We start from the raw sequence: 16409 nt of genomic DNA on the forward strand, positions 1-16409 counted from the left end.
CCATCCCACCCAGCATTCAGGGTGACTGGCAGGCGTGAGGGAAGATGGGAGACCCCAGAGTAAACTGCTTCTCCTTTCTCAGGGGCAACTACATCACGTACAAAGACGGGGAGGTTGACCACCCCATCATCCAACCCCGCAGCTGGGAGAACAGCAAGTTTGACTTTGACAATGTTCTGGCCGCCATGATGGCCCTCTTCACCGTCTCCACCTTCGAAGGGTGGCCAGAGTGAGTATGCAAACCAAGGCCTCATGAACCCTGACCTTCGAGGGCCAGTACTGACTTTCCAGCGCAAACCCTAGTTTTGTTCATGTCCCGCACTCCTTCTGGAGGTCATGTTTACCTGGGTCCTCCCCAAGCAGTGAGGTATCTTTCTAGAACAACTCACAGTCCACTGTCACTGCTGAAACACAGACTCTTCCTTCTCTAGAAAGTGTCAAGAAACTCCCACCAAAAATGACCTTTTTTTAGCCCTCTTTCCAACCTCAGCATGAGCCACAATGTCAGAGGTCTCTGTCATTACCCTTATGGCATCTGGGAGTTGGGTGTGGGGAGAGCTTCTCCAGGTGCGGGCCCTGTGGTCACCATAGAATTCAAAATTACCACTCCCAGCGTGCCCTTCGTTGGGGTAAAGATGGCTGAGATATCTTTATTAACTGGACCCCGGTCTCCTTAGGAAAAGCCTTGCCTATATTTATAGCGGATAGTGAGAAAGGGATGGAGGCCTGGGCCCCACGTCCTCTGCTGAGGCAATGCGTTTGTGCCTAGAGCAGCCCATGGCCCTTGCGCACTGTGTCACCTCTACCAGGCACCTTCCCATCAGGTCTTTATATCTTCGTATAGACACCTGTTTTTCTCCCAATGTGTATTCCAGTGAAATTAGAATCTGAAAGTCAGAAAATTCTAAATGTTTCTAAGTCAACAGCAATGCATGGATCTTAGGTGAGAGTCATCATTATCATGCGGTGAAATATAGGTGACAGAGAATAACCAAGTGCTGTGCAGGGCTACGGAGGAAGGCAAAGAGATAATCCCTGTCCGTGAAGAATAACAAGCTCCATGGGGCATACAGCCAGGCTCAAATGAATGGCATATGTATGTAAACTGCTTAAGTCTAAAACCAGACCATTGGTGATGATCGGAGTAGCATGGGTCACGTGAGTGCTTTATCTAAGTGGATATTTGCTCCCGGAGAGATTTATTCTACGTTCCCTCTAACATCCTCTGAGTCCATGCCAGTTTGCAAAGCTGTCTCAATATTTACCAATATTTCCAGTATTTGAAATCAATGCCCATGACTCATGTTACATTTAAATAGTTCTTCACAGTTGCAAAACACCTTCCTATACATTATTCTAACTTCCCTGCAAGGTAGGAAAGTCGGGAATTATTGTCTCCAATTTACAGATGAAGAATCTGAGTCTCAGAGAGGTTAAGAGCTTTGCCCAAGGTCACACAGCCAGTAAGTGGCCAAGCTGGGACTCCAGCCCAGAGCTGTCTCCTGCACCCTGATCCCTGGGATCCCTGGAGCAGTGGTGCCGTCCTTCTGCAGAGGGTACCCTGCTTCTCCAGTTCCCTCTGTGGGACGTGTCTCCTCCTGCAGGCTGCTGTACCGCTCCATCGACTCCCACACCGAAGACAAGGGTCCCATCTACAATTACCGCGTGGAGATCTCCATCTTCTTCATCATCTACATCATCATCATCGCCTTCTTCATGATGAACATCTTCGTGGGCTTCGTCATCGTCACCTTCCAGGAGCAGGGGGAGCAGGAGTACAAGAACTGTGAGCTGGACAAGAACCAGGTAGCTTCCTAGGAAGGAGCGGAGGGAGGCGGGGCCCGTGGAGGGAATGGCAGCCTGCGCCCACCCCGCAGAGGAGCTGCATCAGGGAGAGGCCGTGCAGATACTGAGATCGTCTCTGCTTCTCAACCAGAGTGGGCTCTCGGTCTTTTTGAGGGACCTGTGCAAAAGAAATGCATATTCCCGCAAACCCCAGATCTGGCAAATGTGCTCAGCCGACAAATATCTATGAAGCTTCTACTTAAGGATACTCTGAAAGGTTTTGTCAAAAAACAAAAAATCCCATGCCCTATCTAGAAGTTAACAAGTTAGAAGGACCCAGTTGGGTCGGCACCATTGATACGGAGGAGAGAGACTAGAACTATGAGGGAGTGAGGGCTTTGGGGTGGGGAACAGGATGGCTTCAGGAAACCACTCTTATATGGTTTCTTAAGTAAAACCCAGAGGACTCTGTGGGAGGTGGGGGCAGGAAAGAGGCTTAAGTGGGAGTGAGATGGTGATGCCAAGTATCGTGACAGGTTCTGGTAGCCGTGGAGAGCTGGCAGTGCCGTGGCTGAGTCAGGAAGCTGTTAGGGTGGGAGGTAGGTGTAGTGCCTCAGGTCTGTTCCCCAGCTCGGCTCCCCCTGGGAGGAGTCCGTGGGGAAGCACATCCCTGTCTGTGAATACGGAGTGCCCACGGGAAGGAACGCAGCATGGTGTGCCCCTTGTGACCCTCACCAGGCCAGCCAATCCCCTGTGGGTCTTCAAGTCTACAACTCAGGCGTAGACTCACTCTGCTGGCTGCTGCGTGGACCCTGGATTGAAAGAAGACAGGAAAGAGGGGAGGCCAGTTAGAAAGTGGAAATGAGAGAGGATTAGACCCCGATCTAATATCAGGTTAATGATGGTAGCGATGGAAAGAATAGGAGGAGGTAAAAGCGTTAAGGCTCAGGCATTGGACAGCGGGGCTGAGGTTTGAGAAGATGCCGGGGAGATTCCCCAGTTCCTGATCTGGAAGCCTGGGCAAAGTGCAGAGAAATGGACTGGCTCTTTGCCAGAGTCCCAAGAATCTAGTTAGCCCAGAATCTTCTTCCCTGTCAGTGAACTGTGTTTTTCCATCTTATGGACACTGGCAAATAAGAAAGATTGATTTAGTTGGCCAGGCTCAGTGGCTCATGCCTATAATACCAGCACTTTGGGAGGCCAAGGTGGGTGGATCACTTGAGGCCAGGAGTTTGAGAACAGCCTGGCCAACACGGCAAAACCCCATCTCTACTAAAAATACAAAAAATTAGCTGGACGTGGTGGCACGTGCCTGTAATCACAGCTACTTGGGAGGCTGAGGCAGGAGAATCGCTTGAGCCTGGGAGACGGAGGTTGCAGTGAGCCGAGATCATACCACTGCACTCCAGCCTGCTGGATTTAGGACAGGAAAAAAAACCGAGGAGAGAAGTACCCAAGGAAGGTCTGTAGCATGGGACGTAATCAGTGAGAAGCCCAGCTGTCAGTGGGTCAGCAAGCACATTCTTAGCGATGCCGACTCCCGGCTGAGGCACATGAAGGCATCACCAGGCGGAGGAAAGGAGATGTATAGTCCCTGCCTAGGACCTTGATATGGGGATTTGACAAGAAGGGGCTCTCTGCTTGATTAAGGGGGCCGTGGAAGAATCGAGACATTTTCCAAATAACATCTCCCACCTGTCAGTGAGCCAGAGCAGCCAATCTGACTTCTGGAGAACCCCACCCCGCAGTGTGTGGTTTCATTCACATCCCACACTTCTCTGCCAGCTCCCCCCACACCCTCCAGGTAACTAACCCCACTCTCCCCATCCTCCACCACCCTCCCAGCGACAGTGTGTGGAATACGCCCTCAAGGCCCGGCCCCTGCGGAGGTATATCCCCAAGAACCAGCACCAGTACAAAGTGTGGTACGTGGTCAACTCCACCTACTTCGAGTACCTGATGTTCGTCCTCATCCTGCTCAACACCATCTGCCTGGCCATGCAGGTCAGTCCAAGGGGGAGCACAGCCACGGTGCTGCAGGAGGGAGGCATGCCATGGGGATGGAAAGCGTAACGGAGCGGCAGGCAGCTCAGTGCATCGCCTTCCTGGCCGCCAAGGGAGGCAGCTGGAGAAAGACGAATATTCCCTGTCAAGGATGTGCTCCTCTCTGGGCCTTAGGGAAGAATCCATGGCACCCTGGGTTGATCAATGGAGAGAGGGGAGGAGATGGAGAAGGGAGGGAGTGAGCTGGACGCATTCGTTGTTGCCGGGAAGGCGTGGCGTGTGGAGGTGGGTTCTGCATCCACCCGTCTTCAGGGGCAGAGCTTGTTCCCAAGCTCTTTTGAGTGCCGAAAGTCTCCATAAAGTCATCACAGCCAACTGGGGAAATGAACACAGATGTGTTCAGAGATGGTAGAGCAGGGAAGAGCTTGGAGTTCTCCTGAGTCCTCCTGACTGCCCACGGAGAGGTGGGTGGCCCTCTGGAGTTGGGTTTGAGGAAAGTCTTGCTGAGACAAGGGCCTCTGAGAAGGGTGGGCAAAAGGCGGGGAGGAGGAGAGACCTCCCTGCCCCGTGTTCACAGCTCCTCCCCTCTCCTGATGCAGCACTACGGCCAGAGCTGCCTGTTCAAAATCGCCATGAACATCCTCAACATGCTCTTCACTGGCCTCTTCACCGTGGAGATGATCCTGAAGCTCATTGCCTTCAAACCCAAGGTAGGCCTCTGAGAAAGACCTTTGATTCACAGGCGTCGGGGTGGACAGGACGGGGAGGTGGGGTGCAGGTATTGAAGGCAGAATCAGGGGAAGAGAGAAAAAGGCATCGGTGAAAGACCATCGCTGCTCCAATGATCAGAGCTCCAACTCCTCCACCTGCCCAGAGCTGAACCAGGCCAACTCCAGGAAACCCTCTCAGTTCTCGGTGTTGACCCTGGCTGGGATGCACAAGCTGCAGATTCCTCGCTGAGCTGAACCTCTGAGCCTCTCCTGGGAGAGGCAGGTGATGGTCTTTCTCCTATGTCCCATCCTCTAGTACATAACCTGTTATTAGAAGAAACTATGCCCATAGACTGGCAGACCAAACCTCTCCGGGCCCAGCCCCCCAGATCCACTCAGGCCTCTGTTCCACCCTCCTCCCATTTCATCAGCCACACAGACCAACCTCGTATAAAACATTCAGCCAGGGCTGGATTGGCTCAGGGCTCAGGGCTACAGCCTATGGGCACTCCTGTTCCCTGCCTCAGAGCTATGGCATTGCTGCTTACACGCTCTGGGGCAGGAAGAACAATTACCTGCAAATTTCTCTGCTTTATTCCTCGTTTGTAAGGGCAAGATTAGGCCTGCTCTGCTGAATGAGGCAGGGTCAGAATTCCTGTCCTTTGGATCATCTGTGCCCTTCCTAGCCAGTCACCCCCGCTGTCCTCAGTGGTGGAGGAGCAGACACTGCTGTGAGCCACACCTTCCACCCTGGGCCTCTGTAGATGGATCAGAATCACCGGCATCCACTGGCCGGGATTCACCACCAGGACAGCTGCTTCTGAGAGAGGCTATAAGAGCAACTGAGCAGCCCCCAGGCCACCGTAACACCTTTTGGAGAAGGATGAGAAGGAACGAGTTCTAGGAGCATCATGCGGTTGCAGACTTGAGACAACCTCTCCAGCTTTACTGAGCCTTCTCCTCCCTGCTTTAGTAGTTTTCCTAGATGCAACACAGATCAACAGGAGGCCAAGAGCTGTATTTTCTATTTTCATTCAAGTTTTCACTGGTCTGAAGATTAACTGGGGGTGGGGGAAGGTCCGGCTTGGCCTTCGAATCCATGTTCGTTGAGGAGATATCCATAGCCTTCTTTGCATGAATACTCACACTTTTGATTCCGTATCATGTGCTACACATATATCATCGCATGTCATCCTCAAAACGTCCCTATAAAGTGGGTATTAGCATCCCTCTGTAGAGGGGGGGAAGTGAGGCTCAAACAATGAAGTGCCCAGTATTAATTGCTCCACTACTAAGAACTGGCAGAACGGAGACTGGAATCTGGCACCTCTGACGTCACTGTATTTTCCACCACACTGAGGTTAACTAGCATTTTCCCAAGTCAAGTGCTGTGCGGGTATTTTTCAGGAAGAAGGAAACAAGCTTGGAAGGACTTAAAAGGCAAGACAGTATTCTTACAATGCAGGTACTTCTCTCGCTCAAAGAGTGCCTGGGGATCCCAGCTGATTTTCATACAGTAAGGCTCCTAAAGGACATCCTTTGGTGATAGAACGGTGGTTTCCTGCCTCCTCCAGAGAAGCAAGTACACTCTTTTTCACCTTCCTGTACAAGTCCCATTTAGGAGGACAGATCTTGTCCTGACCTAGAGAGGACCCCTGGGTTGCCCTGACACCTTCCTTAGGGCACACGGTGTCTCTGGCCATGCATGGCCCTGTTCCAAGCCCTGCAGCCCAGGAGCTCTGACAGTTCACCACCCACAGCAGCATGACCAGCTGAGGCTAGGAGTGCAGTCACTGCCGAGCCGAGCCTCGGTCTCGGGTGACATCCTCTCAGTGGGAAAACTGGCGTCGTTTTCATCCAGTGTCATGAGACATATGGTTTAAATATTTCAAAGCCTTGAGTCATTCCACAATTGACTCAGATGTGTTTCTGACGATGTCTGAGGCAGTCTGGAGAGCCTGCAGTGGACTTTCTGAATCATGCCTCCTGAGCACGGGAGACATACGGACAACCTTCCCTGGGAAGTGCCTGAAATTGACACCTGCGGGAGCTTCGGTCTAAAAGGCACTCCACCTAAATCCTGCAAATCAAGGAACAAGCCAGTTTCCTAGGAATTAACCATTGCGGGTGGTCTAAACCATAAAGTGCCTCCTAATTTCCTCTGTCCCTGGTTTTCTATTGTGAGAAGATGGGGCAAGATAACAGAGACTTTTACCCAAGAAGAAGGAGAGCCATCCTGGGGCCATTTGCATTTCACACTCCTATGGTGTAAAGAGAAAGGAAAATGGATCTTTCCCTGTGAATTTCCCTACAAGGGCTCTGGCAAGAGGGGGATAAAGGTGTCCACCCAGTTGGGAGCATCGTGGAGCACAGCTGGGTCCCTGGATTCTTTCTGAGCTATGTTCTTCATTCACAAATAGACTCCAGGAAAAGCAGCTCCAAAATTTAACCAAACTGGAAAAACCTGAAGCTCTGGAAGAAATATTCAGCTGGATCTGGCCCAAGAACCAGTGGCTTCTAACCATGACCTGAATCCATGACAACTTTCATTTCCCACCATTAACTAGGACTCCGTGCTGCACTTTTTATTTCACCGGCGTGCTGTTTGTGCATGACCCAGATGAGCATCAGCATTTGCTGTGAAAGGACGGCTAGGAACCAAGGATGTCAAAGACAGTCTGAAGTTGTCACTGCTTATGTTTCGTCTCTGCAACTGGCTGGTTGGTTGTTGCATCAGCCAGTCAACTTATATTCTTGCTTCATTCTTTCATTGTTTTCATGGTCATGGATGTTCCCAATTTCTTCATTTCTGTGTGTTCTCCTCACCACTCCATAGAAAATAAATTTACTCAAGTAAGTCCCTGCCTAAAATCTAACCATCCCACTCCTTAAATTCATACTCTGTTCACACATTAAAAAAAAAATCACACAAAGAAACTAGGGATCAACATAAACCAGTTTAGATTGAGTCGGTCCCCCACAAAGCCTCAGGAACCTGCGGGGATGGTTTGAAGAGAGTGAGGTGGATCATGGCAGCATTGATTTGAACAGTGAACAGTGATCCAGAAGGACCTCCTTCCATAGAAGGGAGAGGCCACGACCTGGAGATAACCGGATGTCCCCTGCGCCCCACACGATGGTGCAGGACCAGGTTGGGCAGCATGAAAAGTGCTGCCTGGAATATTCTGAAGGTAATTAAATAACTGGATTGTTCTATCATGAACTGATGCTTGTCAGCAAAGACAGGAAAATAAATTTTAAAGATACTGTTATAGATTTGAACTGAAAAATATGCAATGTCTAGGGAAAAAGTCTAATAGAAATGGCTAAGATCTCTACAGAGAAAATGATAAAATTGAAAGGAATTCAAGAAAAGCTGATAACTGAAGACATCTGCCACGTTCCTGAATTGGAAAGCTCAATATTATTAAGGTATCATTTCTCCTCAAACTGATCCATAGGCTCAATACCATTCCAGTTAAAACTCCCAATTGCACTTTGCTGGAGGTGAGAATGGCAGAAGAGGGAGCCGCACCGCAAATCCTTTATGGCCAACAGGATGAGGCTGGGTGGTCCTGAGGCTTCAGCCCCTTTGGGCAGCTCCGACGTCACCAAGGAGGCAATGCACAGGAGCCTGGCGCGGGAAGCAGTGTCTGTCTCAGCTACTCCACTGTCAGCTGCTGTTAGTGGGAGTGATGATGTCACTTAGTTGCCTGAGGTTTGCTGTCGAGGATGTCTCAGCAAGGGCACTGGGGGAGGAGGAGCTGCAGGAGGCAGTGAGTGAGAGGCTGGGCTCCAAGCCTCTCCTCCTCAGTGGAACATGGTGTGCCCAGGAAGCCAGGGGTTCACCCCATGGAAGGCTCCTAACTCGTCCCCTCCCCACAAGCTCCCACCTGGACCATGGAGGGGTGAAGCAGCTGAGACTCGCCTCTGCCCCTCAGCTGGAGCTAGCCCACACAGGGAGCAGCCAGTACTCACCTCCCTGAGAGGAGGATGCTGGAGAGGCCTTGACCCTGGCAGCTCTCTGGAATCAAAGTCTCAATCTCCCTTTTCGGTTTTCTCCCATCCTGAGAATGGTCCAGAGGGGAGAGTGGACCCAGAGTGAAGGCACTCGTTGGCCCTTCTGATGCCCTGCTTTCTTTTTATTTATTTGTTTATTTATTATTATTATACTTTAAGTTCTAGGGTACATGTACATAACGTGCAGGTTTGTTACATATGTATATTTGTGCCATGTTGCTGTGCTGCACCCATCAACTCGTCAGCACCCATCAACTCGTCATTTACATCAGGTATAACTCCCAGTGAAATCCCTCCCCCCTCCCCCCTCCCCATGATAGGCCCCGGTGTGTGATGTTCCCCTTCCCGAGTCTAAGTGATCCCATTGTTCAGTTCCCACCTATGAGTGAGAACATGCGGTGTTTGGTTTTCTGTTCTTGCAATAGTTTGCTGAGAATGATGGTTTCCAGCTGCATCCATGTCCCCACAAAGGACACAAACTCATCCTTTTTTATGGCTGCATAGTATTCCATGGTGTATATGTGCCACATTTTCTTAATCCAGTCTGTCACTGATGGACATTTGGGTTGATTCCAAGTCTTTGCTACTGTGAATAGTGCCGCGATGAACATACGTGTGCATGTGTCTTTATAGCAGCATGATTTATAATCCTTTGGGTATATACCCAGTAATGGGATGGCTGGGTCATATGGTACTTCTAGTTCTAGGTCTTTGAGGAATCGCCATACTGTTTTCCATAATGGTTGAACTAGTTTACAGTCCCACCAACAGTGTAAAAGTGTTCCTATTTCTCCACATCCTCTCCAGCACCTGTTGTTTCCTGACTTTTTAATGATTGCCATTCTAACTGGTGTGAGATGGTATCTCATTGTGGTTTTGATTTGCATTTCTCTGATGGCCAGTGATGACGAGCATTTTTTCATGTGTCTGTTGGCTGTATGCATGTCTTCTTTGGAGAAATGTCTGTTCATATCCTTCGCCCACTTTTTGATGCAATCTACTCGTCTGACAAAGGGCTAATATCCAGAACCTACAAAGAACTCAAACAAATTTACAAGAAAAAATCAAACAACCCCTGCTTTCTTGAATAAGCATCTGAAACCTCAGAAGGCCTGGCCCCTTTCCCACCAGTTCCCAGTCTCCACTCTCCTCTTTCTGTCTGGGCCTCCTCAGCCCGGTTGCTTCAGCTTCATGAAGCCAGATGGTTTCTCTCATCCCCCCTACCCTTTCTTCTGGTGATTTTCTGCCAGAAGTCGACACATACATAATGGAGCCCCTCTCGACTGCGTTAGACAGTCTCTCGTCCTGGCCCGAGTGAGTTTCTCCCACTATCAGTTACCCCAGCCAACCCTGGCTTTCCCCAGCCGGTGGCCGCTGCGAGCACCGAGGCCCTTTCCCTGCAGACTCTTTCCCACCCAGTGAGTCTTGCCGCTGCGGGCCCCCATAGCGTGTGTTCCAGTGAGCCATGGGGCATCCAGACACTCTTTTCCACGGTCGATTGGACTTCTGTCTAGATTTCCCCATTAGCATTTTACTGCCCTAGTGACCCTGAAATCTGAGAGCCCTGAGCCCCTCCAGGTTCTTAGCTGATCCCCTCTGGGGTGCAGAGCCTAGTCCAGCTGCTGGCCAGACTTGCCGCCTCATGGCCTCCATGCCACTTCCAAAGTGGGGACAGCCTCCTCACCACGGCTCCTCTCCAGCCTTCCTGCCGACGCCCTTGCCCTGCCCGCTGGTCTCTGCTGGGCCCGGCAGGCCTTACCACAGCCAGGTAAGTCGTCTGGGGCTGTGGCTCCTGCCTGTCCCCACACACAGAGGATATGGCTGGCATTTTCAGAGTATCAGCTAAGAACGGGGCAGTAGTTCAGTTGCCACAGTCTTGTCTGCTTTGGGGGCTTCTTTGAAGCCCCCATTATCTTTCAGGAAAGAGGAAATGAAGGCAGTGAAGCCTTGGCCTTGGCTGCTTCTCAGAGAGTAGAGAGACACAAAGAGGAGAGGTTTCTTCAGTCCCCCGCCTGTTGTCCTGAGGAATCCGTCAACGAGGCCCTGGGCACTTCCCTAAACGAGGGTGAGGGATGAGTCAGGACTAGTCGGTAGCCTGGTGAATGAGATGCTGCCAGAACCAGAGCTGCTCAGGACCCTGGAGGTCAAATGCTGGCTCTCATTGGGGCCACCCTTCATAGCACAGCTCTGGGCCAGCCTTGCCCCGGTCTCCCTGGCACAGGTGCCAGCTAAGCTATAGGGAGAGCCAGGAGGCCCTGGAATGGTCCTCCTAGTGGCGGGCACCCTGGAGTTCCTGTGCCAAAACCAGCCTGCTCTGCATTGTGAAGGCTCTGAGCTGACAGAGGCTATTGCTGGCCTTGGACTTTCCACACCCAGAGGCAGCCCTCCTCGTATCTAGTGTGCCCATGTGGGGCCAGAGATCCCGTGGCTTCCAGAGCAGTCTTTTCTCTGCAGGCTGTGCTGTTCTTAGGACTGGTTTCTGCTCGTAGGAATGATTCTTGGCCCTGACGTAGGTGGGCACAGGCCCTGTGGAGGGGAGAAATCTTTGGGGATACCCGGAGGATGTGGCTCAAATGGAAAGGTCGTCACCAGCCACCTTGTTTTCACTGGGCTTGTGTCAAAAGGCACTGATGAGAGCTGGGTTGGGGCTCTAGGTTCGCATATGGATGGGCGAGGGAAAGTTGGAACAGGGAGGTGGGTGCCTGCGGAAGAACACTTGCTTCCACAGAGAACAAACAGCCCAGTTTCTCATCTGCTCTGTCAGCTCTGTCCGTGTCTAGAAACTTCTGTTCTTTAGATTCAGCATGGTCTCTTTGGGTAAATAGCTTTTGTCACATGACCTGAAGATGCTGTGGTCCCTCCCCCAGCCAGCTTGGGGTTCTCCAGGGGCATCCATACCCTGTGCAGATGCAAGGGGACTTCAGAGGCTGAGGGTCCAGAATGCTCAGGTGTGGACCTCCTGTTTTAGTGTTGGAGTCTTTGGTTCCAGGAGTGAGCCGCTCCCAGGAAAGGGACCAGATTCTGACATTCCCCTGGCAGGTGGAGAAGTTGGGAGGGCACCCCCAGCAGACAACTCGGCCCCCAAGTCAAAGGTCAGATCTGCCTGTCTGAACAAGGGAAGAGAAACCACCTTACAAACTGTAAGCCAGGCCTCTTTTCCTGCCCAGGCCAGGGTGTCAGTCTGGATGGTAATCAGACATGTTCTCTGTCCCCGGGAGGAGGCAAGTGGATGGCACACAAAAAACAGGCTCCTGAAGGTTGCCAGTGGCGACAGAAACAGCCACAGGAGAAGAGAGTGCATAAGCCTGTGTCAGAGCAGCGGTTCACCAGCCTAAGGAGAGGTGGTGTGGCAATGGCCACAAGGCCCCAAACTGCCCCACTGGAGCCCTGGGGCAGCCAGGGCAGAGGCAGTGGGAAGAATGCCAGAGCCAGAATTCTTCTAAAGGCACCAATGTGTCCACCTGAGGGGCCAGGGGAACCCTGCAGGCCTAAATCCATCCGGCCTGAGCTGGGCCTTCCCCGGAGGCAGGAAAGGTGCCGATGTCCACACACTCTTCCATGGACTGTTGAGAGACATTTCAGAACTTGTTCTTAAAAGCTCAGTCAAGGACCAGGAGAAGGAAGGCGAAAGTGGGATGGCCAGGAGGCAAGGATGCACACTGGGGCCCCTTCCTCTTTTCGAAAGCTGAGAATCTTCTGGGAATCTTGGTTTGTTTTTCAGTCATGTTTTTGGCAGTAATGACATTGCCGGCTGAAATGTACTTTCTCTCCAACTTGACCTCTGCCTCCACCTGTGCCACTCTCCAGGCATCATCCTCTTCCAACTGTTTTAAATTGGCCACGCACTTCTGCATGATGCAGTAATTTTTGTGAAGTTTTAATTTTTACAAAATGTATTTTGCTTCATATCTTCGCTTCATCATCTGCTGCCCCCAGATCCCACCCAGAGAGGAAATTCTGGTAGATTGCGACCCAGGAAGGCTAGATCCCACCTCAGCATCACCTTGAAGAAGCCAGGGCTGAGCAGACAGGACAGGAAGAGCTTCCTACAAGCACTTGTTCCTTCCATGTCTGTTTCTCCGTACAGTAGGAAGACTGCCTTAGCATACTGTGGTGAGACTGAGTGAGGTCATCTCTACAGAGGAATGAAGGCTTCAGGGAAAGTGCCATTCAGATGAAACTCAGCCGGATCCCTATGCCTGGGGAGTCTGCACCCAGCTCTCTAACTCAGCATCAAGGAACTTCACCTCCAGCCAGGGTGTGCCCTCTTGCCCGTGATCATTTTAAATGGGCCCTTTTGTAATATTGGTATTCTGGCATCTTTCATCCTGAGCCCACGTATTCTATCCCTTCAGTCTGATGTCCGCCTCACACCATAAAATAACTTTAAGGCTCATCTTAATGCATCCTTGAAGTTGGGTTGTGCAAGCATCAACCATGTTACCAGCATCTAAACTATCACTCCCCTTTCGTGTGGCTAATGCAACCCATTAGTCGGCTTTTCAAGCCTTCAGCTCAGTTTTTCACCATTCCCTCTTTCTCGGTGCCTAGGCCTTGCCATTCTTCATAGTCTTTATTTCAAGAACTCTTTGTTCGTGCGACTTGGCTAGTGTTTTGCTGCAGGCTAAAGTTCACCAACAACCCCCAAAATATTTTGTGGAGCAGCTCACGTGCTAGGCGGTATGCTTGGTGCCGGGGACGAATCATGAGTACAAGCAGGTAGGTAAGGCCACACTTGCCTGGGGCGACTTTGGCCCACTCTTGGGACTTGTAGCGTCCCCAGTTCACCCTCTCATTTCACTAGGAAACCTCCCTGTCATCTGACATTCATATTTCAACTTAAAAAGAAGCAGTCGATAAACGCATTGACCCATTTGGTATCAATGCCTACACCTGAGCTCAAGTAACATTTAGAAGCACTGGAGGGAAGCAAACAGCATATATTGTCAATGAAGAACCAGACATGAAGCTAGATATTTTACTTTCCTCATCTCATTCAATCCATAAGACGAATATTATAGCCTCCCATTTTACATCTGAAGAAACTGGAGGTCAGAGAAAGGCTAGGTAAGGAGTCCAGAGCTGGCTTTTTGTTGTTATTGTTAGCTTGTAACAACCACCATCCTGCTTAGTATGCACCCTATACTGCTCTAAGCACCTTAACAAATAGGAATGCATTTAATCGTGGTAAAAATCCTGGGATTCTGTTGCAGGTTTAGGTGACTCAAAAGCCACTCTTTCCACAACAACCCCATTAAAACAGGAAATGTGGACAGGCCCAGTTGCTGCTGTGCACTCAGTGGGCCCTCGGTAAATGTTAGCTGTCTTCCTTCTAAGAAGATCCGAGACAGAAAGAAAGAAAGCCATTCTCGAGTGACCACCCTCTGCAATGAAAAGTGTTCACTCCACTCCTACGTCCTGCCGCCTTCTCCGAGGCCCCTTGCCGCCCTTCCTTCCCATTCAGCCATTCTCTCTGTGGCCCCTGCATTCCCTAGATTGCTTTGGACCTTTGGATTTTGTTTCCAAATCTGAGTTGACAAGCACTTTCAGGAGAGGGGGCAGTCAGCTGACAGGTGGGCTCAGGAAAGTGAAACAAGCCTGCTACACACTCACATGCATGTGTTTGCACACATATGTGCAGTGGGAAGACTTACACATTGGGGACACAAAAATTGCCAAATTCATCAATGGCAGGAGCTGTTTCATTTTCTTCTCTGTGCCATGAGAGGCATTCAGTGAAAGTCTGATGCCTGAATGGATGAATGAGAATTATGAGCCGGGAAAAGAAAGTCAGAATATTCGTGTCAGAAAAGATCCAGACCATTGAGCTTCCCTGAGTGCAGAAATCTCTACACCGTCCTGCTTTCTGCCATACGAGTCTCCTTGTTTCTAGAGGTAGCTCTGTCGGAAATCCTTCTTTATACTGAATTAAAACGTACCTCTCTGTAACTTCCCCTTATCCGTACTTCCTTTTCCATCTTTTCTTTCTGTAAGTAGTTCCTGAGCGCCTCAGTGATGATGTGGAAGCATCGTACCATCTTTACAGGGCTCACAGAGTAGTGCAGGACACACCAATACACAGTAAACAAAGGTTTCAGATGGGGTAAGGGCTGCGGTGGGGAAACGGAAGAGTGTGGGTGAAGAGTCACCCGTTTAAAATAAGGAGGTCAGGAAGGCAGCATTTGTGCTGAGCCCTGGAGGCTGAAAAGGAGCCAGAAGTAGAGCATTTCAGGCAGAAGGAAGAGCAAAGACCCTGAGGCAGGGGCAAGCTCAGCTCGTTCTGGAAACCGAGAGCAACGGTGAAAAGGACTGTGCTGGAGCTGCAGGCCCTTCAGGACCCCAGTAAGGGGTGTGCACTTCCTGTGACTGTCCTTGGAAACCACAGGGATGGGCCATTCAGTAGGGAGATTATATAATCTGATTTCCATTTTTTAACCAGCATGCTGGCTGCTCATTGACAAATGACTGGTGTGGTGAGATGGGGAGCAGCAAGGAGCCCGATGCTGGGAAGGCAGGTGGCCATGGAAGCGACGGAGCGAGGGGGGCAGAGTCATGACATCATTGGATGGTGAACTGGATGTGAGGATGAGGAACAGGAATCAGAGACAGCTCCGGGGTTCCTGGCTTTCCCTGAGTGGATGGAAGAGTGGTGTCATTTGCTGACATAGAGAAGAACAGGAAGAAACCAGTTTAAAGTGAGAATGTGGGGATATATTAGGTTAGAAAATGTCACGTAGGCTGTGAAAATCTGGAATTCAGACAGGCGATCTGGGCTGGAGATGTATTTTAGGAGTCAGCGCCGTCTATTCCCTCTGAAGATAGAAACTCCAAGAATCCTGTCCAGAATCATGTCCTGGGAGAAGTGTTGGAGAACGTGCAGAATTGGAAGGAAACTTGGAGAGAGGAGAGGAAGGAGAAGGAAAGGGGTCTGGAGGCCAAGAGCCAGCTGAAATGAGGGGTGGAGAAGAAAATATCATTTCCCAGGATAAGAGCAGGGATGAGTTAAGCCAGCTGCCAAGAACAAAGCAACAGTCCTCCAGGCCTTCTAGAAACAGCGGACAGGCAGAGGGAGGCCAGAATGCTGCCCTGCTGTCCAGAGGGTGACGTGAAAAGGGCTGGACAGAGGCCAGTGCGCACAGGCCCTTCAGGACCACAGTGAGGGGTGTGGACTTCCTCTGACTGTCCTTGGAAACCACAGGGATGGGCCGTTCAGTGGGGGAATTGCATAATGTGATCTGGGGTCTTCAGTGTGCACCTTTGCCCTCACCCACGTCTTCCCGTCCTGAGCATCACAGATGTCCCTGAGTGTGCCCCTCCTTCTCCCATACTAGAAATCTTTGCCCTGGAGGAGCTCAAAAGCCAGGCCTTCCCAGACCTTGCTGGACATGTTTGCGACAGAACTAGGGCCTTCTCCTTTTCCCAGCTGTGCAGAATTGAATTTACAGGCCTCGTGATTCCATAAAAGGAATTTCCAAGACAGAGCTTCTGCACTTCTCTTTGGCTATGAGGTTCTTTGCTATAAAAATCTCAGATAATGGGGGAGTGTACCCCGCCCCCAGTCCAGTGCTGAAGCTAGGGACAAGCGTTCTCTTCCAGCTCTTTTCTTTCCTCCACAATCTTTCCTCTCTCCTCGCTCTGCCCACCAGCCACCACCTCACCTGTGTTCTGTCCCTACAGTGGTCAGGGCAGCCTGAGGCTCAGAAGTCTGGCCGGCTCAGTTTTCCATCTCCTGGTGGGCCTTCTGTGGGGCCTCAGGGCAGATCTTCAGGGCCCGTGGCTGTTCTCAGCCTCGTGGGGATAACGCTGACCACAGCCAGAAATGCCCTGCTCTTGGAGTCACTTTTGAGGAAGACATGTGCATCTCTATGTAGTCTTTCAATGTACAGGGAA

General features: G+C 50.8%; 1 protein-coding gene across 6 annotated transcripts in view; it reads left to right on the forward strand.

The window, feature by feature from the left end:
• The window catches only part of CACNA1C (calcium voltage-gated channel subunit alpha1 C), a 250474-nt gene that overhangs the window by 162953 nt on the left and 71112 nt on the right, over positions 1-16409 (forward strand). For all 6 annotated transcript variants that reach the window (XM_050747023.1, XM_050747020.1, XM_050747019.1 and 3 more), the window contains 4 exons: positions 83-229; positions 1605-1806; positions 3631-3789; positions 4389-4499. In XM_050747023.1, coding sequence (XP_050602980.1) covers positions 83-229; positions 1605-1806; positions 3631-3789; positions 4389-4499 — 619 coding nt within the window. The remainder of the gene's footprint in view (positions 1-82; positions 230-1604; positions 1807-3630; positions 3790-4388; positions 4500-16409) is intronic.

This window comes from Macaca thibetana, chromosome 11, assembly GCF_024542745.1.
Source record: "Macaca thibetana thibetana isolate TM-01 chromosome 11, ASM2454274v1, whole genome shotgun sequence".
Taxonomy (NCBI): Eukaryota; Metazoa; Chordata; class Mammalia; order Primates; family Cercopithecidae; genus Macaca; species Macaca thibetana.